The sequence below is a fragment of the Pseudochaenichthys georgianus genome, chromosome 24 (assembly GCF_902827115.2).
Source record: "Pseudochaenichthys georgianus chromosome 24, fPseGeo1.2, whole genome shotgun sequence".
NCBI classification, from domain to species: Eukaryota; Metazoa; Chordata; class Actinopteri; order Perciformes; family Channichthyidae; genus Pseudochaenichthys; species Pseudochaenichthys georgianus.
Genome location: NC_047526.1, coordinates 15,904,090 through 15,928,843, shown reverse-complemented (window position 1 = coordinate 15,928,843; position 24,754 = coordinate 15,904,090). Strand labels below are relative to the sequence as shown.

The 24,754-nt window shown below is 40.8% G+C and overlaps 2 protein-coding genes across 8 annotated transcripts in view; one reads left to right on the top strand and one right to left on the bottom strand.

Annotated features, from left to right (window-relative positions):
* Positions 1-67: 67 nt before the first annotated feature.
* chrna2b (cholinergic receptor, nicotinic, alpha 2b (neuronal)) lies at positions 68-11,368 on the top strand. Of its 2 annotated transcripts, none has more exons than XM_034075376.2 (6): positions 68-694; positions 4,009-4,160; positions 6,227-6,271; positions 6,456-6,565; positions 7,988-9,140; positions 9,505-11,368. In XM_034075376.2, the coding sequence occupies exons 1-6, from the start codon at positions 637-639 to the stop codon at positions 9,628-9,630; spliced, it is 1,644 nt and encodes a 547-aa protein (XP_033931267.1). In that variant the 5' UTR covers positions 68-636; the 3' UTR covers positions 9,631-11,368. The 2 variants fall into 2 exon arrangements, with proteins under 2 accessions (XP_033931267.1, XP_033931266.1); XM_034075375.2 differs by having other exon boundaries at positions 68-703.
* Positions 11,369-11,457: 89 nt separating this feature from the next.
* Positions 11,458-24,754, bottom strand: part of ptk2bb (protein tyrosine kinase 2 beta, b) — a 28,419-nt gene continuing 15,122 nt past the window's right edge. For 3 of the 6 annotated variants that reach the window (XM_034076151.1, XM_034076153.1, XM_034076152.1), the window contains exons 11-30: positions 24,564-24,681; positions 24,385-24,421; positions 24,132-24,166; positions 23,957-24,001; positions 23,774-23,871; positions 23,184-23,265; positions 23,001-23,101; positions 22,297-22,412; positions 21,486-21,586; positions 21,258-21,347; positions 16,204-16,408; positions 15,621-15,729; positions 15,468-15,527; positions 15,245-15,367; positions 14,287-14,712; positions 13,696-13,720; positions 13,538-13,572; positions 13,203-13,337; positions 12,980-13,060; positions 11,458-12,398 (exon numbers count right to left, since the gene is read on the bottom strand). In XM_034076151.1, the coding sequence (XP_033932042.1) occupies positions 12,183-12,398; positions 12,980-13,060; positions 13,203-13,337; positions 13,538-13,572; positions 13,696-13,720; positions 14,287-14,712; positions 15,245-15,367; positions 15,468-15,527; positions 15,621-15,729; positions 16,204-16,408; positions 21,258-21,347; positions 21,486-21,586; positions 22,297-22,412; positions 23,001-23,101; positions 23,184-23,265; positions 23,774-23,871; positions 23,957-24,001; positions 24,132-24,166; positions 24,385-24,421; positions 24,564-24,681 (2,238 nt within the window). In that variant the 3' untranslated portion in view covers positions 11,458-12,182. The remainder of the gene's footprint in view (positions 12,399-12,979; positions 13,061-13,202; positions 13,338-13,537; positions 13,573-13,695; positions 13,721-14,286; positions 14,713-15,244; positions 15,368-15,467; positions 15,528-15,620; positions 15,730-16,203; positions 16,409-21,257; positions 21,348-21,485; positions 21,587-22,296; positions 22,413-23,000; positions 23,102-23,183; positions 23,266-23,773; positions 23,872-23,956; positions 24,002-24,131; positions 24,167-24,384; positions 24,422-24,563; positions 24,682-24,754) is intronic. The other 3 variants (XM_034076155.1, XM_034076156.2, XM_034076154.1) reach the window with 3 other exon arrangements.

Genomic DNA, 24,754 nt, shown 5'->3' with positions numbered 1-24,754 from the left:
GTGTGTGTGTAGGAGGGACTGTTATAGCTACCAGATGAAAGACGCTCAGTAATCAGGTGTGTCCTGTCTCCTCCGGGTGGATTTTGCGAAGCTTATAAACCTCTGTGGCCACTTATGATGGAAATTGCGATACTAAAACTAAAATGGATATCGAAGTCTTAGATTAGGGCACAGGATATGTGTGTGGATGTTATATCGGAATAAAAACGGGATATTTTATACTTAGAATTGAGGCAGTATTATGAACTGGAATTGAAATCTACAATTACACCAGAGGTAAGCTAGTGTCGCTCCTTGCTTCAGCACCGGTTGGCTCGAGGACCTCGCGCGCGGACAGGCTGTTGGATCGCTGAAACAACATGTCACTCTCTCTGAGGCAGGGCTAACGTGTGGATAGTGACACTCATCGATGCAGAGCTTAATGTGAAAGACAGTGACGTTTTTCAGTCAGAGTATCTTGATTGTCACTCCCCACCCACACTAACAGTAGTGGTGAAGTTGTCCTGACATGCCTCCCGGCTGCGAAGATGACAGATTTAGCTCACAATTCACGATTTCAAGCTAACGTTTTGACAGCGGACGGACTCACTTCCATGCTCTCCAGTGAAGTTGGACTTCTTACCAGCAGAGAACAAAATGGGACACAACCACCTGTTCTCTGTGTGGACGGCTTTTCTCTGTTCCTTACTGTTTTGTGAGTCAGGTAAGCACTTTTTAAAACGGAATACTTTATCCGGGGCTTCCATAAAGTGAAGTAGCCTAAGTACCTTTGTCGAAACGGCATGGAAAAGCCAAATGTTACGTTAAAGTCGATATTTTACTTAAATTACGCTAACTCTTTTACAGTCTTGAGTGCTACAAAACATTTAATTTCATTATAGAGCTAAACTTTGAAATAATAATAAGCTTCTACCGGCGTGAAAGTAGCAGCACGTAAATGTACATTTCAATCTATACACCTGCGCGTGTTCAATTAATTTCCCAATGCATTTCTCAAATGTTGTAAATTACACTGTGAGAACAGTTTGCTTACTGTAAATTACAGTAGTAACACGTTACCTTCCTCAGCTCGTGCGACTATCCTTTAATTTATGTGACATTTAGAAATGAATTCTGCCAGACTCGTTTCCCCACCACTTTTAGATTTAGGCAGCCTTCCATGTTTCACTTCCGCAGCACTTATCTTTGGTAATGAACAAATAGAAATAAGTTTGTATCCTTACAGTTCAAAAACAATTTGAAAATCCTTTAAATGTGGAAAAAAAAGTTCCTCCTTAGTAGTTTAAGTGGATGTAAATGATGAAGGGTTAACAAAAGAAAATTATCAAGATGCATATTCGTAGTCACAATTTGGAGCAGGTTATAGGAGTTTTTCTGTGACGTGAGAGAGGGTTTCAAAATGAATTGTATTAGAAAAACTCCTCCCTCCATTTCAAAATGCTACAGTATCAGGTGTGCTTTTTCTTGATCTCATGCCGGTATACATCTCATTATGTCACCTCACAGATAACGGTCACATTTAGTTATTTTAGTGAACTTTTTACTCTTAAATATTTGACAGCCCAATTTCACGAGAGCGCCCCTGGCTTGAGAAGCTGCTGACTCCGTCATCTGAACTGGTCAGTGTTTCATAAACCTCGCCAAGGGGCCTGGCACCGGTCCAGCATGCAGATCCCAGTGTGCAGGATGTTGGAGGTGTCATCTCATTTCAAGACTCCGCTGGCAGGAGGCTTTGATCTATGGCCCCCAGGAGCATTTTCCTTTTTTGTTAAGCCTCACATCTGGTCCATCCCAGATGCACAGCCAGATGAACGTGCACTGCCCTGGCTGTCAAAAGAGCAGATAAGAAGTCTCTGGTGTATGCTTGTTTGCCAGAATCAAATTAGTTCATGATTGCACGAGATAAGCCCAATTGCACCATGGGCAAATTAACTCTGACGCCTCCTTTCTGTTTTTTATTGTTTTACATGATATTGCTAAAACAATTATGCCTTGCCAAAAGTGTCACTTCACATGATATCCACAGCCCATGCTAAGACAGCAGTGTTACATAGACTGAATTTGCATATTTGCCCAGGCCTTCTGTCGAAGACCCTCAGGCCAAAGCATAGGTAATAAATCATCAGCAGATTTCCATGCATCCCTCCAGGTTAGCATAAGCAAAGCACCTGGTGATCTTCAACTGCACTATCCTGCAGTTATTGGTTATGAGTACTTGTCAATGTGCAACTCACCCATAGTCCAGGTAATGATGTGGCCTCGGGTGAGCTACCACGACTGCTGCCAGAGGGTCTAAGGTGTGGTTTTAGGGTCTTTGATGGAAGCACACTTCATTAGGCTGCAATACTACCTTCCACAGTCTAACAGAGACCCAGAGGGAGTGGGTGTTGATGCCTTGTAAACCCACTGCCGACTCTATTGATTTTTTTAAATATTGATTCTTGAGGTTATGCTTTGGTGTTGTGCTTTCTTTCAACATTTCCTTACATTAATCTCTAGAGAGGAGCTGCCGTGAGATATTTGTTTATGAGATATGTTCTCTTTCTGTACATTTAAGATTGAATACATTCCAAGCCATTGCAAAAAAACATCATTTGTCTACAGGAGAATGAATGACTGATGCAGGTGTACACATAATCTATACTAAAGCTGGATGGATACATCTGAGTTATTGCAGTTATCAGTGTTACCATGAGTCAATGTAATGGTGACACAAAATGGCAATACAGTAAGGCCAATTATATGTTTTAGGTAGTTTATACACAGTGGAGCCATCACTTGGTTTAGTTACATATAAGGTATCCCACTTAGGACATATCTTACCTCACAATTCTTTAAAAAAACACATTTAAGTGTTCAGTAATTGTCTTAGTTCGTACATGAAAACATGAACAGTAGTGCTATACTATCGTCCTGTTTTTTTAATGCGATTAAATATCATATATGGGTTAGGTCAGGATATATTATTCCTACATGTTAACACACCGGAGTCACACTCTGCTTGTAAGTGAAAAGTGCGAGTTAATTGTTTCATGCATCAGCTGTAACACAGAGTGACAGACAGCTCTGCAATAAACACCCTTCACTCGTGAGAAATTAGCTCACCTCTACTAAACACAAGCAAGCAATGATGTGTGTAATTGACTCTGACTACATTGATGAAGGTGAAGGCGGTAATCCCCAAGGAGTGGGATTCCTGTCCATATCCATGCTATTCACGCTGCAGAAAAACAATACAGTGAGCTGAGTCAGGCTGAACTCGTAGGCAAATCTGTCTGGACTGATCATTCAAAATCAATTTGATTAAGCCGCCCCCTATTGTGAGAAAACACATACATTATAATACCATTTGACAGATAAAGAGAGATGAAATGGTGTCGATGCAAGGCGAAATACTTCCCGTCTCCACCTGCTCACCCCTAGAGGTTTCATCAGACCCACTTGGGGAGCTCACATCATCAGATCAAAAGATTTGCTAAGATGTGGAAAGGTCGATAAGACTTTACCAAGAAAGGTCTTAGATGTTTAGCGCTGAAGCACAACACTAACCTTCACTCCCAAAAGCCACACTATCATGCCAGCCGGATTTACTGCCGTTTGTTAAGTGAGGATTAGAGGAGACACGGATGAGAGAACAAGGATATGATCCCGATATAGTGTGCAACTTCCACAAACCCACTCTTCACAGAGCTGTTATCAGACCATCAAATGTCAGCAACTCAACAAAGTTAAAACTGTCCAAATGACCTTGATGTCAAAGGATATTTGCAATAGGCTACTTTAGTCATATTCATATTAGATTATTTAAATGTTAAAAAACGAAATACTGCAGTTCCATGAGAAGTTTCATGAAATATTTAACAGATATATTACATGCATACTTCAATTAAAACAAAGATAGGAGTGAAATGTACTCTTCAATGTATTTGTACAGTGGCTTCCCTATGAATGTCTATTGCTTAAAAAAGAGAAGTGATTTTTCATTTAAAATATATCATGTTTTTGTAGTTCTTTGTTTTGAGAAGACCCACTCGCACGCTGAGGATGAGCTCTTCAAGACGCTGTTCGCCGGGTACAACAAGTGGTCGAGACCCGTGCCCAACATCTCTGACGTGGTCATCGTCAAGTTCGGACTGTCCATCGCACAGCTCATAGATGTGGTGAGTTGTCAATCGTCCATTTCATATAAAACCTTAAGACATTAATAGAGGGGAGGCTTAAACGTTTCCTTTTTTGGTGACGTGGAAGTGGCTGCTTTTAATGTAAACCAAATACTTCACAATGGGGTTTAATATCTGTCTGTCTCTCTTTAAAAAATTTGTTTACCTAAAGATGTGGATTTGTACACACAACTTGTATTTATTTTTAACAAAAAGCTAAACGTTCCCAGGTTACACTTAGTTAAGACATTTTGGAGCAAAATGTTCCCATGGAGCTTTCATTGGTATGATTAACTGATACTAGCCAAACGTATGGCACTTTAATGAGGCTACAAGAACGAGAAAATATTTACTTTTACTTTTCAATCAATAAGTCTCAACCAAAAAAAATTTATTTTGTATTTTGATAAATGGACTGTTTCTTCAGGGCGTGTGAAGACAGGTGACCGCTCACAGGAAATAAGAGAAGCACGGGGTAAATGACACAGGTCAATAAAGTGGGTGTGTTAGTAATAGGGTCAATTTATAACAAGGGATCAATATCTGGAAGGTAAGCAAGTCCATCATAAAGAATCAATAACATTTGAAATCTAAGACGATAATATAAAAAAGAATAAGGTAGAAAATTAAAGCATTATGTATCCTTTCGTATGGGGTGCTCACTTACTCAACTGAAGTTGGAGCTGAAACACAGAGTTACTAAGACCATTTATTAAAGATTTTTGCAAAGCGTGTGCCTTAGTAATTTCAGGTTATTAATTATGAATCACAAAGAAAAGTCTCATGATGCGTCACTGGATCCAAAGGGCTCCTTTTTTAATATTCCCGTGGTAGCACACACCGGCCAATCTCCTGGCATTTGTTCTCGCTATTATGACACTGCCACTTTTAACCATCTTTTCCCTGACAGTTTTTACACCCAATGTGTGTTTTGCAATAGTAGGGATCGACCGATATGGCTTTTTCAAGGCCAAGGCCGATACCGATTATTAGTAATCAAGGAGACCGATAACCGATATTTGGAACCGATATACATTTGCAGTAAAAAAAATCTTGGTGTCAAAATGTAGAATAACACAAACTCCAACACAACTCAACACAACTTCTTTGAAATGCATTTAAGCATAGCCTATATTATGTTTAATTAACTTTTAAACATCTTACAACTGGTTTCCTCTGTGCCCTTTTCTTTAGTGCAGTCATCAGCAATGAGTTAGAGAGAGAGACAAGAAGTGGGGCAGCAGGCTGACATGCTTAACTAACAATAATGCTTAATTTATTATATCTGTCTATCTAGCATAAAACAGCAACTGCAAAACACTAGTGCTAGCTAATGTTTTGCAAACTATTAAAAGTGAGGCTATTACAGTAGACCTAACGTTAGTCTAGTAGCCTCACTTCTAATATTTGCTAGATACATGTTGGCTAGCTAAAGAGCTTCACATATCAACCTGAAAAACTGCAAGGCTCCACTCGCACTCCTACACACGGCGGCGTGTATGGCTCTGCCGCTCAGCACTGCTGTTTGCTTCAGTCCGTGTCTGCGTTCTTTTGCACCTGCCTGTAATCTGAGAAGGTCCCGCCTCTCTGGCAGTAATAGCCTATCAGATAGCGCTGTGGGCGGGACATTGCTCGTGTACACAGAGTGGTGACTGCAGCCAGAGAAACGGCCGCATCAGAGCCAAAGTTTTATCGGCAATTTGATTTAAAAAAAAGGCCGATACAGATAATCGGTCAAATGTGGAATATCGGTCGACCCCTAGTATGTTTTGGCATTTTTTAATACAGTAGCAAAAACTAATTTAGGAAAACTAGATTATGCACCACCCTCTGCCCTGTCACAGAACTCTTCACATCCATCACCTTATTGAAGTAAAGTTGCTACAAGCTATATTTGGGTCTTGCTTTGACAAAACTCCAAGAATTTCTCTCATATATTCCTCTGGCCTGAGTTAACAGCCTTCTCTGTCTCTCTGTCTCTCTGTCTCTCTCTCTCTCTCTCTCTCTCTCTCTCTCTCTCTCTCTCTCTCTCTCTCTCTCTCTCTCTCTCCCCGTCTGTCCTCTAGGATGAGAAGAACCAAATGATGACAACCAACGTGTGGCTTAAACAGGTCAGAAAAATGTGTCAGTGTTGCTTTATTAATAAGATTCCTTTTTCTTCAACTGTATCTCGTCATGTCAAACACTATGAATATACAAACCTACATCTACAGTGCTCATTTGACAAAGATTATGAGGCGTTCATTTGCTTATAGGACAATAAAGGATCATACCCTTCATGTTTGTATGTCTCAGGAGTGGAATGACTACAAACTTCGCTGGAAACCGTCCGATTACGACAATGTGACGTCCATCAGAGTGCCGTCAGAGCTCATATGGGTGCCAGACATCGTCCTCTACAACAAGTAAGTGTGGCAAGAGACAATTCTCTTGATAGACGGATTAATCCATTGGTCTAACATTTAAAAAAAAAAAAAAAAAAAAGGTTAACAATCAAAATCTCCAAGAGTTTAGGATGACATATTAAAGTGTTAAACAGTCTAAACCCTAAAGTCATAAAGGATGAGATAAAACCATACATATTTACATCTGAGAAGCTTAAATCCATTTTATAAATCAATTTTTTTAATTATAAATTGATTATTTAAATAGTTACTAATCAACGTTCTGTGGATCAGTTAAAGGTGGGGTAGGTAATTTTGGAGAAACCAGCTCGAGTGCGCTAGAATTTGAAAATGCACAGCCGGAACAAATCTGCCACTTCCTTACAGAGCCCCTCCTCCAACACACACGAACGCGCACATGACCAATGAGGGCACGAGATAAGTTTGTGCACAGATGGAAGGCTGACAGGCAGGTAGGCCATCCAGTGACTTTAGCCGGGCCGTGCTTTTTACAGCGCCACGGCTTCCACAGATGACATTTTTGTATGGATTTTTTGTCAAAGCACTTAAGATATTCATTGCTATCGGGATGTTAAGAGAATTCCATGGAATATAACAAAAAGTGTATCTCGAGCCGGTTTCTCAAACTTACCTACCCCACCTTTAACCTATTAATGACATATATTTTCGGCTCAACTTAAAATAAGCATTATAATTCATTTGTGATCAGGTCTAGACAATTCTTTAACAATTTATACTAAAACTGTTCATTGAATGTGGATGCTTGTAACAGAGATGTAGAAACATTTAAAAGAAGAGTAACAGCCACACTCATCCAGTGAATTGATGCCTCTTTGCTGGATGGCGTATGGTATGAGAATGGTGCCATCTAGTGATACAACAAATAAATTGTACTGCTCGTAACATTTCTACACCTACCATGAACAGCTCTTCCTGTCTCAAATTGTAAGCTGTTTTCTATGAATTATATATTTATACATTGTGAATCTCTGCTAATATATGTTGACTCTTATTTATTTCAAAATGAAGACAGCCTTGAAATGTGAATTGCCTCAGTGAGAATCTATTGTTAAATAAATCTCCTAAATCCACCTCTCGGAGATTAAACCCAGTGAGTTGATGATTGGGTTCTGCTCCATTAAGCCAGTCTAATCACAACCTGTAAGTGAAATTAAAAAAGGTGGGAAGCCGATGAAATGATAACGGCTCATCATTAGGTTTTCAGCAGGAGCTATTATCACCATTAAAGTGATGAGTGAAGGGGAGATTACTGGAGAAGATTATTAGTGGGAATACTATTTTTCTAAATTAAGATAAAATAATTTCTCAGCACAGGGTGTGGTAGGATCAGATTGTTGATTTGCTTTTTTAGCCTCTGATCTGAGATATTCAAACTGTTATGGTTTATGACTACCTTTCCAGCGCTGATGGCGAGTTTGCTGTGACCCACATGACCAAAGCTCACCTATTCCACAACGGTAAAGTCCGCTGGGTGCCTCCTGCCATCTACAAAAGCTCCTGCAGCATCGACGTCACCTTCTTCCCCTTCGACCAACAGAACTGCAAAATGAAATTTGGCTCGTGGACGTACGACAAGGCCAAGATTGACCTGGAGAAAACGGAAGCAGTGGACCTGAACAACTACTGGGAGAGCGGCGAATGGGCCATCATCAACGCAGTGGGGACGTACAACACCAAGAAATACGACTGCTGCCACGAGATCTACCCAGACATCACCTACTTCTTCATCATTCGGAGGCTGCCCCTGTTTTACACCATCAACCTCATCATCCCCTGCCTGCTCATCTCCTGCCTCACTGTTCTGGTGTTCTATCTGCCCTCAGACTGCGGGGAGAAGATCACCCTGTGCATCTCCGTGCTGCTGTCCCTCACTGTTTTCCTCCTCCTCATCACCGAGATCATCCCCTCCACCTCCCTCGTCATCCCGCTGATCGGAGAGTACCTCCTCTTCACTATGATTTTCGTCACCCTCTCCATCGTCATCACTGTGTTCGTGCTCAACGTGCACCATCGCTCTCCCAGCACTCACAAGATGCCCCGCTGGGTCCACTCCGTGTTCCTGGACATGATCCCGTGCTGGCTTTTCATGCGGCGGCCCGCGCCAGATGTCCGCCGTCGCAGGCTGTTGCTGCTGCAGCAGGAGGCGGCGGCCGACCGGAGGCAGGCCCGATTGGCCGGGTTCAAACATGGCAACTGCCTCAGCACCTCGGCCAACTGGCTAAGAGACGGGACATCCTCAGAGGACCCCGAGAGAAGCTCTTATGAGGACTTAGAGCTGGGGACCCTGACGTCATATTTCTCCTTTCGCCCTCCTTCGCCCAGACCTCCGGGGTCCACTCCCCCGACCCAACAGAAAAACCAACAGAACAGCCAGAACCAGCCGGAGGGGGCGACGGGGGCAAACAGACAGAGACTCAATACCATTCAGAGGGCCATTAAAGGAGATAACACAGTATCAGACTCAACTTTCCTGCTCTCACCAAGTGTTATACGTGCTCTGGAAGGGGTGCACTACATCGCAGACCACCTGAGGGCCGAGGATGCTGACTTCAGCGTGAGTATCAGCCAAATGCTACATCAACTATTATCAGAATGGCACTTAAACGCCACATTGTTTGTATAGTTTGTTATAAAAATCCTAACAATAATGTATTTTCTGCCTATTTTTATAGCACTAATACAAATTTCCATTCTCCAGCCAAGTGAATATGAAGTCCTGTTAAAGATTTATTTCATAGTGAAGTTCATCAACACCCCCATGACTAACGCCTGCAATACGCTGAGAGGCTCAAGATGAAAATCAGCCTTTTGTCAAAAACAAAGACAAATTTAAGACATCATAATAATAACCGAAGTGTTACTAAGTTTTTTTTATTTCTTGTTTTCTCTCTGTCTCTTTTTGCTTTTATTCTACACAGGTGAAAGAGGATTGGAAGTATGTCGCCATGGTGATTGACCGCATCTTCCTGTGGATGTTCATTATTGTGTGCCTGCTTGGGACCATCGGCCTCTTCCTACCCCCTTGGCTAGCTGGCATGATCTAGCTGCTCATGGGAGAATGTGTGAAAAACCCATAACCGCCACTAGTTAGTGAATTTGACATTCAAAATGTAGCTGAACTCTACTTCACGTTTGTGTAATATACTGCGTTAAAGGCCTCATGAGGCTATAAAGCTCTTTATGCACCACCAAAGCAAAAGTGGGGAAAAACCGAAAGGTAGCATCTTCTGTACAGCGGACATCTCAGACTCAGCCCGTCACTTAGCTCAACTTTTATCCCTCTAAGCTGCACTTTGCCTCAGGTGTAATGGTAGGCTACTTAGGTTGAGTTTGACCCTAACCCCCTAAACGCACCAGGAGCGTCTGCGCTGCGTTACGGCCGCGCCGCGGCGTTCGCAAAGATCGCGGCCACTCTAGTCAATGGGTGCTATTCCACCAGACGCTCGAAGCGTCCCAGAAGCTCCTCGCCGCAAGGAATTTCTAAAATATAGGATGAATCCTATTTTTGACGCGACGCAGCGCGGCGCAGGCAGGAAGTGATGAAAATCACCTTGTTGTCTGCTTTGCTGGTTGAGGGGGTGCACCCAAAACCGGCTCCTTCTCCTCCCCCCCACCACCGTCTTTCAAGTAAGAGAATACATGCCAGCGTTCTCCTCCGGTTTACAGGCACTGTCAATACAATAATTATGATGATGAATGCATATTTTTTTACCACCAAAATACAGCAACACATCTTTGATTCATGTCGTTTATAACTGGAATATTACAATTATTATTAACTGTGTCTGTAGTCTACAACACAACAAAATAGGAAATAACAACAATAAACCCGATTTAAACAGACACAAACATAAACCATTTAACTACGTAGCCTACTACTTGTAGAAGTACAAATGTCCAGGAAATATTCCAAAATCAACAACAACTGCGAGGCTGCACACACGACGCTCCGCTTCCGCAACGTTTTGAAACGTGCCTGGTGTAGGTCGCAGGAGGAGGTCGCAGCGTGGCGCAGCCGCAGCGCGGCGCAGACGCTCCTGGTGCGTTTAGGGGGTAATGCTAACATTAGCATGTTAACAGGCCCAGAGTTGGCAATTGGTAATGTGCTCATGGTTAGCACAACCTGAGATTTGGTATGTTAGCATACCAATGGCTGTATGCTAATGTGCCAATGTTTAGTACAATGTATCTTTCAGCATGTAAGTTAGGTGTAACTTGCTAGTAAATGGGATGGCACCAGCATCAATGTTGGGTAAGGCGTAACCGTTGTTTGTGGAATGACACTGTTTAAACATTTTTCATGTTCATGTTTCAATTGTTAACACAATATAGATTGAGACACAGATCAATGTTAATTATTGTTTTAACAGTTTTTAAAATGAGATGTATGTCTTTCAAGCAAAGTAATGCCACAATTTCCCTCAATCACAAACGTTGAAATGTAAACTACAGCTATTTTTTATTTACTAGTAAAGTCGTGTGATGACTTTATCAATTATCAACAAGAAATGACTTTGAATTACAAGTCAGCAGCTTTAGTTTAGTATGATTCTATCAGAATGACTTAATTCAGTAATTAGAGGTCTACAGGTGTGACCTGTTGCTGATAGGATTCCTCTTCTGGGTAATATTAATGAACCATATTCCATGGTCCTCCATGTTGTCAATGTCATTCAAATGTTGGATGAGATAAATGTGGAAACAGGTTTTGACCGTCATTGGCATGCTGTACTTGAAATCCAGAATATACTGGACACACTAACCTGTGATTTGTGCTGGTTTGGAAAGCATTTCCCTTTTTTACACAGGTTTTCTTTCTGCCATACTGTCATTTTTGTTATTATCATACAATGAAATACATAAGCTCATGAAACCTTTAAAAAGCCGTCTTTATAGCATTTATTGAGTGATGTGAAAATGAACTTAACAGCAGTGTCAGGTTATGATTCCTACAGCTGGCCTTCCTAAATCTAGATTCAACGAGTAGACATTTACAGAGGTACACATCTTGATATTAATTTTTACATCACTTGATATTTTATAATGATAGTGAAATATTAGAGTTCCTGACAGACAATCCATATTCATGCCATTGTAGTCTTCATCTCATAATTTTAATAAAATGCATCACAGTTAAACTTGGGATTCATACTGTATATAAAACACTTTTGAACATTTGAATGGCCGACTGTTTGGTTGTCAACTTTACATTTCACTTTTATTTTCTCTGCTATAAAACCAATAGTACTCATCATAAGGCACATTTTATATTTACAAGGTTTTTCAATATCTGAGCAGATAATTAAATCATTAAGAAAAGTTTACATAAAAAAGAAGTGTGAAATGGTGGCATCCTAAATATGATGCCAATGGACCATCAGTAATGTTGGCATACAGAAGTACGCACACTTTTTTCCAAGTTGTCCTTATCCTCTGAGCTGTACCATATATTAAAACAAAGCAACACATATAGGTATGATGACGTCCTGCCACAGCCTGAATAAAAGCAGTTTGATGACATCGAAAATGCTCAACTGTGTGCAAATGTTAATTCTGACTGGAATGTGAATCATTAGCTTGATGTGTAAACCGTCCACTAGGGGGCCACTGGCTTGGCTAGGTTGGCCCTGACTCTGGCCTGGTCCACAGCATCCAACATGTTCTTGCTGTCCATAGCCAGAGTGTGTGCTGCAGTGAGCAGCTGTTTCTTACACTCGTCCTTCAAAGAGGTGATGGAGTTCTGCTGGGCCAGTCGCATTTTGCTGATCAGCTCCGCCATGTCGTTGTTCAGCAGCTTCTGGGTACCCCCTATCTGTGGGGGGGAAACAAACTGTTGGCCTTTTTCTTGGAAGACATTTTTACATGTGGCAGAAGGGAACAGGTGTAAATAATAAAGTCAATGACGGTTGAATTCCCATTTCCCTCTGTGAGCCACAGCCACCACTACATTGCGATAATTCTAAGGTGAAAAACATCTATTAACACACCTATACAATATTATGTAACCAAAACAAATAATAACACAAATGCAACAGATGTGTAATGATTTAACTCAACTGCATTATATTAACAACCGTTATTGTAATTGTGTCCATACATTTTGCATATACAGCACATATATGGTCCTTTTTTTACATTTAGTTGACCCCATGTGTATATACACAGCTGCTTTTTCAAGTGAGCAACACATGCATTGAATTCTGTTTGATAAATATGGCTGTGAAGAAACTGCAGCTCATAACAAATGTACTTTTTTTAACGTAACTTGAAATGGTCATTTGCTCTTCATCTCTTTGTGTTTGAAGAAGAGTTTTGTCACTTTTAGTTTTAAGGGACAAACGGCAGGAAGAAAAATCAATAAAGGAAGTGTAGAAAGACAGACATTATGTGTACCTCAATCCTCACAGACTCGTGTAAGGTGGGCAGAATGTCATCCACACTGCGGATCAGATCTCGTAGAGCCATCCCGACAGACTGTGGGCGGAAATCAATGCAGAGAATGGATTAGCTGTATGACTCAAGAGATTTGTTTCCATCACCATTCATACACCTTGCCTCTAAAGCAGAAAGAAAACATAAAATCTAAATGAAAATGTGATTATTTTCTTTGGTGTACCTTAACAATAGTGATATATTTCTCCGGCGGAGCGTCAATGATGTCATTCTTGAGTTGGACGACCACTTTGACCAGGTCCATGACGTAGAGGTACACTTTGTCATCAGAGCGGTCCAGCTCAGCTGTGGGCGCAGCCTGAGGGAATAATGTGTTTTCATCATTAAAGAACTCATTACTTGGCATCAATCCCCTTTCAATTGAAGGGCAATTTTACTTTCTTAAGATGATTAATTTTATTATATATAGTATCTAAAAATTCAAGCTAATGTATTTAAATGATCTTTTTCAGAATGCTAAAAGATATTATAATCCCAAAGATGAATTAATATAACTACCTGTGCTGTGAGCCGAGGGGGCTTCTCTGGAGGGGCTGTAGTGCAGAAAGATGAACAATGTGAGAAAGCGAGAACAGGAGGGTTTAGAAAGAAATGAACCCTCAGAACGACTACGTGAATATAAAATGGGAATTTATACATTTCCTTTGAGCACTTACCGTGCTCAGTGTCAGCTTCAGGGGACTAAAAAGAATAGAAAGAGATTAATTTCATGAGGACAAGAAAATAAAACAATATGCTTATATATCACTTGTTTCCCTGGGATATAGTTGTTCCTATTTCCTATAATGCTTCTTTAATATTCATACCATAAAAAAGCAATGTATGAATTAAGTATCTTGTGTTTTCATCTGACAAGAATGAAGGTTGTATTGCACATTTCTATATGTCAATTTGATCACTGGAGGAGAAAAACAAGATTGACATTTGTGTTCATGTTTTGTATTTTGGAGTTTAAAAAGTGTTTGTTTTGTTTTTCCTTTTCAGTGATCACAAATTGTCATCATTGCACCTTTATTGGTTTTATTTCCAATTTGAACAATATAGCTTACTTTACTAGAGAAGTACCTGAAAAAAGTTTTCTAACTCATTATAGCTGCATTGGAAATATCATGTAGTTTACATACGCTGTTAAAAGTAGTGTAGCTTTGAACAACCTATATATTTTTTTACACTCTTCAAATGGGAAAAAAATAGTATATTTAGAAAGAAAAGCGACTGAAATCACAGTTTGAAGGGGGGAGACCTACCGCTGGGCCCGCAGTGTCCTCTGGTCCCATGGGGTCCTGTAAAAGAACAGGCAGGTTCATTTGATAGAATAAGGTCATGGACCCCCGCTTTGGAACTGTTATCAGAGGGACATTCAATTTAAAGCTAGTGTGGCGTTGAGAGTGAACGAGTGGGTCGATTTTGTTTAATGATGCCTCGTTCCACGTAGCCTCCAGGGCCAGAGTGAATTGAGTTGGGGGACACTGAGACACAGAGAGGGGGTTGACAAAAGAGAATGATGCTCTGTTTCCCACCAGGAGTTTCTCCTCCTTTTCCAGCCACTTCTTATCCTCCATCATCTGCTCCTTCTGCCGGCGGAGAGTGTGCTGCATGTCCTGCCGCTCCCTCTGCCAGAGGCGCGCCGCGTCCTCCCTGCTGTTCGGCTCCACTCGGAAAAACTCGCCCTCCTACAAATAAGGGGAATATAACAGAAGAATTATGGATATTAAACAGCCTTTTTTTGGGTCTCTTATGCATTCATTTTTAACTTTAGCTGTTTAACACAACTGAGTACTACACCTGCACACACGAGTCTGTGTTGGATGTGGCGTGTGTGTTACACGTTGTGATCATGGATGTTCCTGTTATGTGATTGTGATGTGCTATATGTGACATGTATGTAGTAACGTGTGTTGTTTGCATTGTATTGTTCTCTTTTATCCTTTCGCCTGTATCTACTTATCTTTCATCCTTTTTTATAACAAATGCTGTTGATGTATTGTGATTGTAAGGATGTCCATAATCAACTGGCCAGGGACAGCTGGAAATGAGCAATGTTTGCAAAAGCCGCCCCATTCACTGTTTTTTGTGACAGTTGATCAATGGGGGCTGTCTACGACACTATAAACAAATAAACTAAAACTAAACTTCGAATGTAAGAAAATAGACACAAACTCAGATACGTTTTAGAAATGTTAGACAATGCGCTGGGTTTCTCACCGCCATGCTGCGGCGGCGAGGGGACCTGCCCGGCAGCGTGAGAGTGCTCATGGAGTCGACGGGGGTCTGGTATTCACACGGGCTGGCCAGGTCAGGGGAGCTGGCACATAACGCCTCGTTCAGCTGCACAGACACACACACATGCACACACACATTAACACATGGATACTTTTTTGAAGTAAAGCCTGTGATCTTGGGTTAAACAGGTGAGAGGTTACTGTACCTGAATGTGCAGACCGATACTGAGCATGTTCCCGAACCGCCCTGGTTTCATCCTTGAAGGCTACAGCAATTATTTAGGAGAGGTATTAAAACACGCACTAATTCAAAACATTACATTTTAATCATTTGAAAATGTGGCTGACTTTGACAGTACCTTGGGAGGAGGCTCATTGAAGTTGAATTTGGGGTCGAAGAGTTTAGTGGAGCGTGCTCTGTCCCTCTCTCTCTCCACTTCCTGTTCCTTCACCATATTGTGGACATCGCTGACACATTTCAGACAACACATTATTGTATATCATGTCTTAAGAGATGTAGAAAAACACATCTTATAGACTGTTATTGCAGACAACTTTACACCGTTCTAAATCACTTAATTTGCATCTATCCATTTCTTTATGAACAGCTGATCTCTAAATATTTTTTATTATAATTATATCATATTCATTTTGTATATTTAACGGCTCTAATTCTATCTTGAACTTAATCTGAAAAGGAGTTGATGAAGCATATCAATATAGACCATTTCTTGCATTTTGGCAAAAGGCTACAATAAAACAGAGTAACCTTTTCCTTGTTGTTCGTGTGTCATCAGAAATTACAGACTGAGAATCTCTAACAATTTACATGAGCAAAACACCTCAAATATATTTGTATTGAACTTTGATGGCTTATCAAACTGAACCAATCTTAATACATTTCAATCCATTCAGTTATGTTGATATTGAGTAAAGAGGTACCTGATCTTGACCACCAGCTCAGTGAAGTTGGGTCTCTCTCTGGGGTCGTAGGACCAGCAGCGGGTCATCAGTGAGTAGAGGGCGGGGGGGCAGTTGTCGGGCTTGGGCAGCCGGATGCCCTGCTCCAGCTGGTTGATCACGTCTCGGTTCTCCAGCCAGAAAAACGGCTGCTGTCCAACACTCATGATCTCCCACATACAGACAGCTATCAGGGAATGCAAACAGAGAAAACACATGTTATGTTCCTCATTATATTATTATCCCATTGCTATACTTGGGTCCCTCGAGTTAGGGCTGCACGATATTGAAAAAAACTGACATTGCGATTTTTTTTCTCCCTGCGATATATATTGCGTTTTTTTTTTACTATATTTAACCGGATGAAGGATTTGGAAAAAACTACCCTTGGATGATGGGTTAGACTAAAAGCTTTAGGAATCCAAAGTATAACATATAATAAGTACCCTGTATCAAGATTGATGCTAAACAAGTTAAATTTGACCTTTTTAGAGAGATTTAGCAAAACAAAAACACTTCTGGGGTCATTTGGGTGTATTTTCCATATCTCTGGCCCCCCTTGGTCGATTTTGACGAATGAAATCTCTTTATAACCGCTAGAGCCAATGGAATCGAGGGGAAGTTCTACACACACCAACACATGAACAAATAAGGAGTGAGAGTGACGCATAGCCCAAACCGGAAGCTGCATACACTGGTGGCTACCATTAGCAGCTAACTTTTGTGCTCCGATTTTTACATAAAAATTGAATTATGGATTATAAACAATTGCTTCAAAGCCACAGATACATTATTAACCTATGGATCAACCGATTCAGCCGCGTTTTTTTTAATGCCATTGAACACGTCTTTTGATCAGATTGACAGCTACGGTGAGACGATCTCCCGTAAAAGCTTCCCCTGTCGCGAGATCGGATCGCTTAGATACTATACTTAAATAATCTGTGGAGTCTCAGCTTTAATCGGATATATTGTATGTGCAGTTTCGATAAGTAATAAGGGTATCTTTATTTTGAATTCTGTGCTAAAGTGCGTTAGCATTTTTTCGCTTAGTGCCAATTCAGAGGCTTGGTATTACCCTTGTGTTTTGTTTTGGTAAAAATTGTTCACATCATCAGTTAGCTGAGATTCTTCCCGTTAATCTGGTGCTACACATTAATAGTTTCATAAATGTTTCATAAATGTTAAGCCCTGAGACACAGTCTCGAAAAAAAAACTGTGGGGGGGGGGGGGTCCACTGGGGGGACCGCCGTGCTTAAGAGGTTATCGCACGTCCTAAAAAAAAAATGGAAAAAAAATAATAATAAAACCGCACGTCCCTGCGGTGTGAATATCGCGGTTATCGCCATGACACTATATATCGTTCAGCCCATGGGCGCGGGAAGGGGGGTGCTGAGGGCGCTGCAGCACCCCCTAGCGGCAGGCAGGGGGTGCGGAGCTCCCCTGTCTGAAATATTATTTGACGGTTATTGCTGCTCCCGCTGTGCATAATCTGTGTAATATGTAGCCAATAAATTCCACATTGTTGGCTACAATTCTGTAGCCCCAGACAATTCTACCTCAATAATATAATACATTAACCGTGCTTTACGTGAACCTCATCATGACACTAGAGAGGACGGCAGGACTGTAATTTCCAGTGTTCAGTGAATGCAACAGAGGCATGACACCAGACCAATCGGAGAGTTGCATGGAAATAAAAGTGTGCTCGTGTCATTCAAGCTCGGCTCGGTCGGTGTGGGTGTGTGTGTGTGTGTGTGTGTGTGTGTGTGTGTGTGTGTGTGTGTGTGTGTGTGTGTGTGTGTGTGTGTGTGTGTGTGTGTGTGTGTGTGTGTGTGTGTGTGTGTGTGTGTGTGTGGAAATAGCGCATTTAGTGTGTGAGAGAGAGAGAGAGAGAGAGAGAGCAGAGAGAGAGAGAGAGAGAGAGAGAGACCGGTGCCAGCAGCAGGGACCGTGTTGTTAGCATCTGGTTAGCTAGCTGCACTAACGGACATACGGAGCTGTTTGTTCCACAACAAGCTGGAGGAGAGCTCTCCTCTCAGACTTAGAGGCTCAGGTGAGCTAAAGGACTCTGAGTGTTTAGGGCAGGGGTCACCAACCTTTTTTAGGATGAGGGCTACTTTCTAAAAATAAAACAAGTCGGGGGCTACTTTTACTCCTCTCTTTTTAGTTTTTTGCAGTGTATAGATTTAGCATATTTTAACATTATTATATGCTTACCTTTAACCTTTTTGTGCTGTTTGGGTCTGTGGGACCCGTTTTCAGTGTTTACTAAAAGAACATGTATGCAATTTAATTATTTTAACCTGCTTTATTTGGGGGTGAACCTCACCTCCTCTAGGGGGGGCCTCACATCCTCCAGGGGGGACCTCACCTCCTCTAGTGGGGTCCATGCTCCCCCGGGAAGATTTTTTTTTAAATGTTGAATTTAAATGCATCAATCTGGAGCACTTTGAGCACAACATGAATTTATGGATACAGCTCTCAACACTCAGATGAAAGGGAGCTGTATACTTTTCAATAATCCAAACATCTTTATCACAACCAATAACAAATAATTTAAACTTGTTTATTGTTATATTATGTTACCTAGTTAGCATTCTTTCTTTTTATTTATGCATATTTTACTAATCACTCCCCTTTCAAACTGTTTTTTGTACTGTCCTATTGTACACATTGGAATGATTTCTTACTTTATCTATATTAAATAGATAAATGGGGTTCTCTCACACTCACACACACACACACACACACACACACACACACTGTGTGCTCCTCCGTGGCGATGACGGCTTGCGTTACAAAATAATAAACATATTTGTAAAGTGGGGGGACACAAACGGGATTTCAAAAAGAGCGGGGGACATGTCTCCCCTGGAGATTACACCATGCGTGTGTGTGCATCAAGTGGAACAAATATATGCAAGTTACAACACACAGAGTAAAACTCTGCCCCTCATGTGTTGTATAGACTGGCATGACTAGGCTGTGTTCAATGGGGATGATGTGGAGTGTCGATTCTGCCAGAAGGAAAATCAGCGGGGAGGTGCCACATTGCTTTTCTTCCCGACTGCAACGCTGGTCCCGCAAATCAAGCAAGAACGTGATTGGTCGATATTCATTGTGGGAGTGGGGGGAGGAGGGGTGTTAGATAGATATAGAGTTGTAGTAAGTAGATAGAGTTCGCTATGATTTAGGTTTTGTTTATGCATAGGGTAGATTCTTTTAATTACATTTCCTTTTTTGTTTTGTGTATTTTATACATTTTGGATTTTCTTGGTGAGCTATTTTTAGAACGTGCCCGGCGGGCACCTCACGTTGCCCCTGCGGGCGACTGAGTGCCCGCGGGCACCGTGTTGGCTACCCCTGGTTTAGATAGTTTACTTTAGTCTGTTATCTCAGTGGGTCTCAAACGGTTTGGTCACAAATTACTCAAAAGATTATTTCCGCGGCACACCTTCATATGATCATTATAGTTATATAAAAAAAAAAGAGAATAAAGGAAAAACAGTTATGAAATACTATATGGCAGTAAAACAAGAATACAGTTTGAAAGGGGAGTGATTTGTAAAATATCCATAAAGAAAAAGAACATCTGCTTACAGTTGTGTTTCATCTGGGTGTTGAGAGATGTATCCATAGATCTCTTAATGTTGCTCTCAAAGTGCACCAGATTGATGCTTTCAACTTCAATATTTTAAAAAAAATCTTCCCGGGGGAGCATCCCCCCGGACCCCCCTAGAGGAGGTGAGGTCCGCTCCCCACTCGTAAAAAATAGCACTTTACCCCTGCCTATATGCCGTGAGCTGATTATTGAGCCTTCATTGTAACAGTCGCGGGTGTACTGTGTGTTTGCGTGTGGGGAGTGCTTTTGTGCGTGCTCTATAGTGCCCGTAATAGTGTTCACTGGAGTCCAGCACCTCAGCACCCCCACTCAAAATACCTTCCCGCGCCTCTGGTTCAGCCCTACCTCGAGTACACTTGTTTGTGTTTAAGGCTATGTTCTTTGGTTCTCCTTCTATCAGTATACGCTTCCCTTTTTTATAGGAGAAACGAAACTGACTCAAACTCAATCTTAACCTACTTATTCACACAGTACTTTTCTGAATTGAAGCTCAGAGAATCCACACAATAAATGAATCTCATGTGTGTTACACAGATTAAAAACAATTAAATTAACATAGTTCATATGATCCAGCTCAATCGAGAGGGCAACAAAATGTTAGATTTAAGTTTTGTATCTTAATGCTTTACTTTAAAGACCATCCAATCAGATTGTTCATGCCTTTTTTTGCCTTGAATAAAATAATACAAATGTAGATCCAGAATGATTATTTTCAATTATTTGATTGTGATGAATCTATTTGTATGAAATGGACCAGAGAAGGCCATCACAGCGTGGCTACGTATTGGAGCACAACATAGTTCTGATGAAGTGGAGACCGGTAAAGATTCATTCAATAACCAGATAATCTTTCCTCCACCATGGAGGTAATGTTTCAGATCGGTTTATCTCGGTTTGTCTGTCAGCAGGATGAAGGAAAAAGTACAGGCACGATTTTGCATGACATTTAGAGCAGTTCGGAGTCACAATGCTGATACATACATTTTATATCCAATTAGCTACCATTGCGAGAAGGCATTTGTCCTGCATTCAGAATAATCTGAATAAAACGAGTTCAAAGGTAGGGAAATTCCCTTGAAAGCACTCCTCAAATTGGGACAATTAGAAAAACAAATATTGTGTTGTTTAAACACACTGAGGAATTAAATAGGACACATCTTCTTTGAAGCGTCCATGTTGTTTGTTGTGTGTGTGTGTGTGTGTGTGTGTGTGTGTGTGTGTGTGTGTGTGTGTGTGTGTGTGTGTGTGTGTGTGTGTGTGTGTGTGTGTGTGTGTGTGTGTGTGTGTGTGTGTGTGTGTGTGTGTGTGTGTGTGTGTGTGTGTGTGTGTGTGTGTGTGTGTGTGTGTGTGTGTGTGTGTGTGTGTGTTTTTTCCTGTCTGTACACAGTGTGTGTATGTATCACAGGCTCACCAAACATCCAGACGTCGCTGGCTGTGGTGAAGCGTCTGAAGTTGATGGATTCTGGGGCCATCCATTTGATTGGCAACCGAGTAACAGACGCTGCAGGGAAAAAGAAGATGACAATATTTAGTTGTCTACAGTTTTCTTTTTTGAACAGGGATACAAAGGGGTACAATTTCTAAAAATGGCAACTATATATTATTTATTTTTCTCTATACTGGTTTGTGCCTTCGTTACCTTTGTAGTATTCTTCATCCTCGATGTATCTCGACAAACCGAAGTCCCCGAGCTTCACACAGTCTGGACTGGCAACTAGCACGTTCCGCACAGCAATGTCTCTGTGACAAAATACAATTGAAACGGAAAACCAAAGTTTACAGATGGACATGGTAGAAGTGGAAATGATCCAGAGGGTCTTCACTGGCCCTAAGCCCTCTCAAATTAACCTGAACTCGCTTCTCAACCACTGTTGTACCGCCACGACTGTAGCAGAAAACAATAAAAAAGGAATCTTTGCATTTTCCACACAAGCAGAAAGCAATTTCCTTTGTCTATGTTTACCTTCACAGCAGATTACACCCAGAGTGGCTGCTTTAAAGCCTGAAATCTTCTGACAGGAGTCTGCAGAAACAACTCAGCGAAACATCTCTGACATCAACTTTCTGTAATGTTTGGTGTTAGTATAAATAATTCAAGTTCAAATGACATTTTTTTCTTCTATTGTCACTACCTTATATGACTCCACTTTGCCTCCAGATGCTGTTTTTTCTAGCTGTATTCATCTATTGAGCTGTCAACTTGCCTTTGTCCTGTGAATCAACACTGTGCACTAATCAGGCTCAGATTTACAAAAGTATTCCAGGAACATACTGTAAGTATGTATACGTTTTATATACATCAATTTATGGAGGATGTGTGAAGTGATTGGAAAAATGGATTTTGAATCATGACTATTATTTGAGAAATGTAAATGTGAAAGTCTTAAAGCCTACAGCAGCTTCTCTACTTCCTGGATAGCAACATAAAAATAAGAAGTGGAGCCCCTCACCTGTGTACCATGTTGACCCCTGCGAGGTAGACCAGAGCTTTGCAGATCTGCAGGCTGAACAGCACCAGCGTAATATCAGTCAGCGTACTCTGGTTCTGGGTCAGGTAGTTCCCCAGCTGCAACATACAGGCAAGACAGAAAGTTACTTTCACAATCTGCACAGGAAGCATATGTAACTATAAACTAGAGTTGTGATGTGTGAAAACACTGTTGTTTCTCTCCTGTACTTGAATTTTACTTCAATGAGATGAGCTGTGTTATCTGATGTGTTGTACTGTATATGGTCCCCAGAAAGCTAATATGTACAGCTAATCCCGAAGCTATGCTAATGGTGGTTTTTAATAAAGAAAGAAAGAAAGAAAGAGTCTGTGGGCCCCTTGGTACCAATTGAGCATTGTTTAAACACCACAGCCTGTTGTTCTGTTTATGTTTTTATGTTTCATGTGGAACCTACTTGAGCAGGTATCCCTTGAAAAAGAGATCAATGATTTCAATGGGATACACCTGGATAAATAAAGGTTTGAAATTAAATTGAAAAGTGTACCCATATTCTGATAATGCGCCATGTAACAAAGCCCAAATCATTTCAAACTGGTTTCACGTGACAATGAGTTCACTGTACTCAACCGGCCCCCACAGTCACCAGATCTAAATGTATAAAGGTGAACCTAATAAAGTTGCCGCTGAGTGTAAATGCCACTTACCTCCCCATGCTCATACAGCTCCATGACGATCCACACAGGGTCCTCCTCTATGATGCCAATCAGTTTGACTATGTGCTGGTTATCCAGGTTCTTCATAATTACTGGCATACACACAAAGTTCACAGCGTTATAGTTATTGTTATCATATTTATTTCATTATATTCTATGCATTTCTTTAATTACCTGCTTCACTCATGAACTTCTCCATCACATCAGGTGAGCAGTCTTTGCAGGTCTTCACTGCCACATTGGTCCTCTCTCCATTCTGTTCAATCAATAACACCAATTTAATGGGAAGTAGTGAGATTTACACAAGCAGAAAAATATTGTGTGACTTATTTTAATAGTTTATTGATATTTTAAGTCATTTTTCAAGCAATAAAGTGTAACATTTTCCTCTTCCTGCCTTTCTTGTCACAAATGTACTGCTTTTCTATATAATATGTGACAGTTAACTAGTATTTTTGGTCATTTGGATAAATGATTAATCTGTAAATATTAATTTAGGTTTGAGATGACAGGCAGTTTCAACAGCATCAGGATAATCGATAATTAATATTATATTTAGTTGCAGCCCTACTTTACATGTAATGCACATTAACACGGAGTTACAAATATTCTATAACTACATATTAATGCAGCAACTGTGTCTCCTGGTAAGTATTTTACTATTTATATTAATCTATTATAGTTAGTTCATAGTTTGTTTTATTACTTTTTTTTTTTTTTTTGGATGTGGTATTTATGTTCTTCAACTAGGAAAATACACTTACTAGTTTTTTGTAAACTCCATCGTAGACTTCCCCGAAAAAACCCTCACCAAGGATTCGGCCAAGAACAATGTCGCTTCGGTCGATCCCATACTTAACAACTACCAACAAAGATGTACATTCATGAAAGTTCAAAAGGGAGAGTTATTATTCTGCAAAATATATGAATACAACCTTTCAACTAACCTGATCTGGGCCTTTCATCCATAATCTCACAGTAGATATCAGACCCTGAAAATGCAAAAAAAAGACCATTGTGTTTTTCTTTGTTTCGGTAAAATAAGGACAACAAGTTTGGACTTTTCTCCATATTGTATTAAACAGAGAAGTTATGTACAACTTTTTAAAACGGTCGGCTCACCCATGCTGTGTCTGATCGAGCTGGTGTCTCTGCTGCTTCAGAGAAAAGACAGAATGAGAGAAAGCCCCGGTGATAAATTGCAAACTCCTCAGAGCGCTGACAGAATTCAATAAAACAGCCTTTCTCATCAATAACTCTCATAACTCAATATCTTCTCATTTCATATTACAACAGTACAGACTCTGCAGCTACACTGAGGCTGAGAGAGGGCACAAATCATTCAAAGTTGTAAAACAGCCAAACATCTACTCACTCTGTGGGAATCTCAGGCAGGGCGTGTGTATTGGCATCTAGGTGGGAAATTAGATCACATAAATGAGATGATTCCAGTTTATATAATGCAATTTTCTTACTTTTATGTAGCTTTTAAAGCTCCATCGTAACTGTTGTAAGGTGATGTTGCAACAGGGGAAGTGGCAGAGACGTACACACCTTTATTTGGCCGGTAGATAATAGAATCATCCGTGTCCTTCTCCAAGCGGCTGTACCCGTCAATAAGGTCCATCATGTTCTCTGCCATAGGGACAGTGGCCACGTTGATTGACAGACGCTATCAGATAACGGGGAAAAAGGGCGATGTAAGCACATGTCAAATTTCCTGTGCAGACACTCTCTTTAGAAAT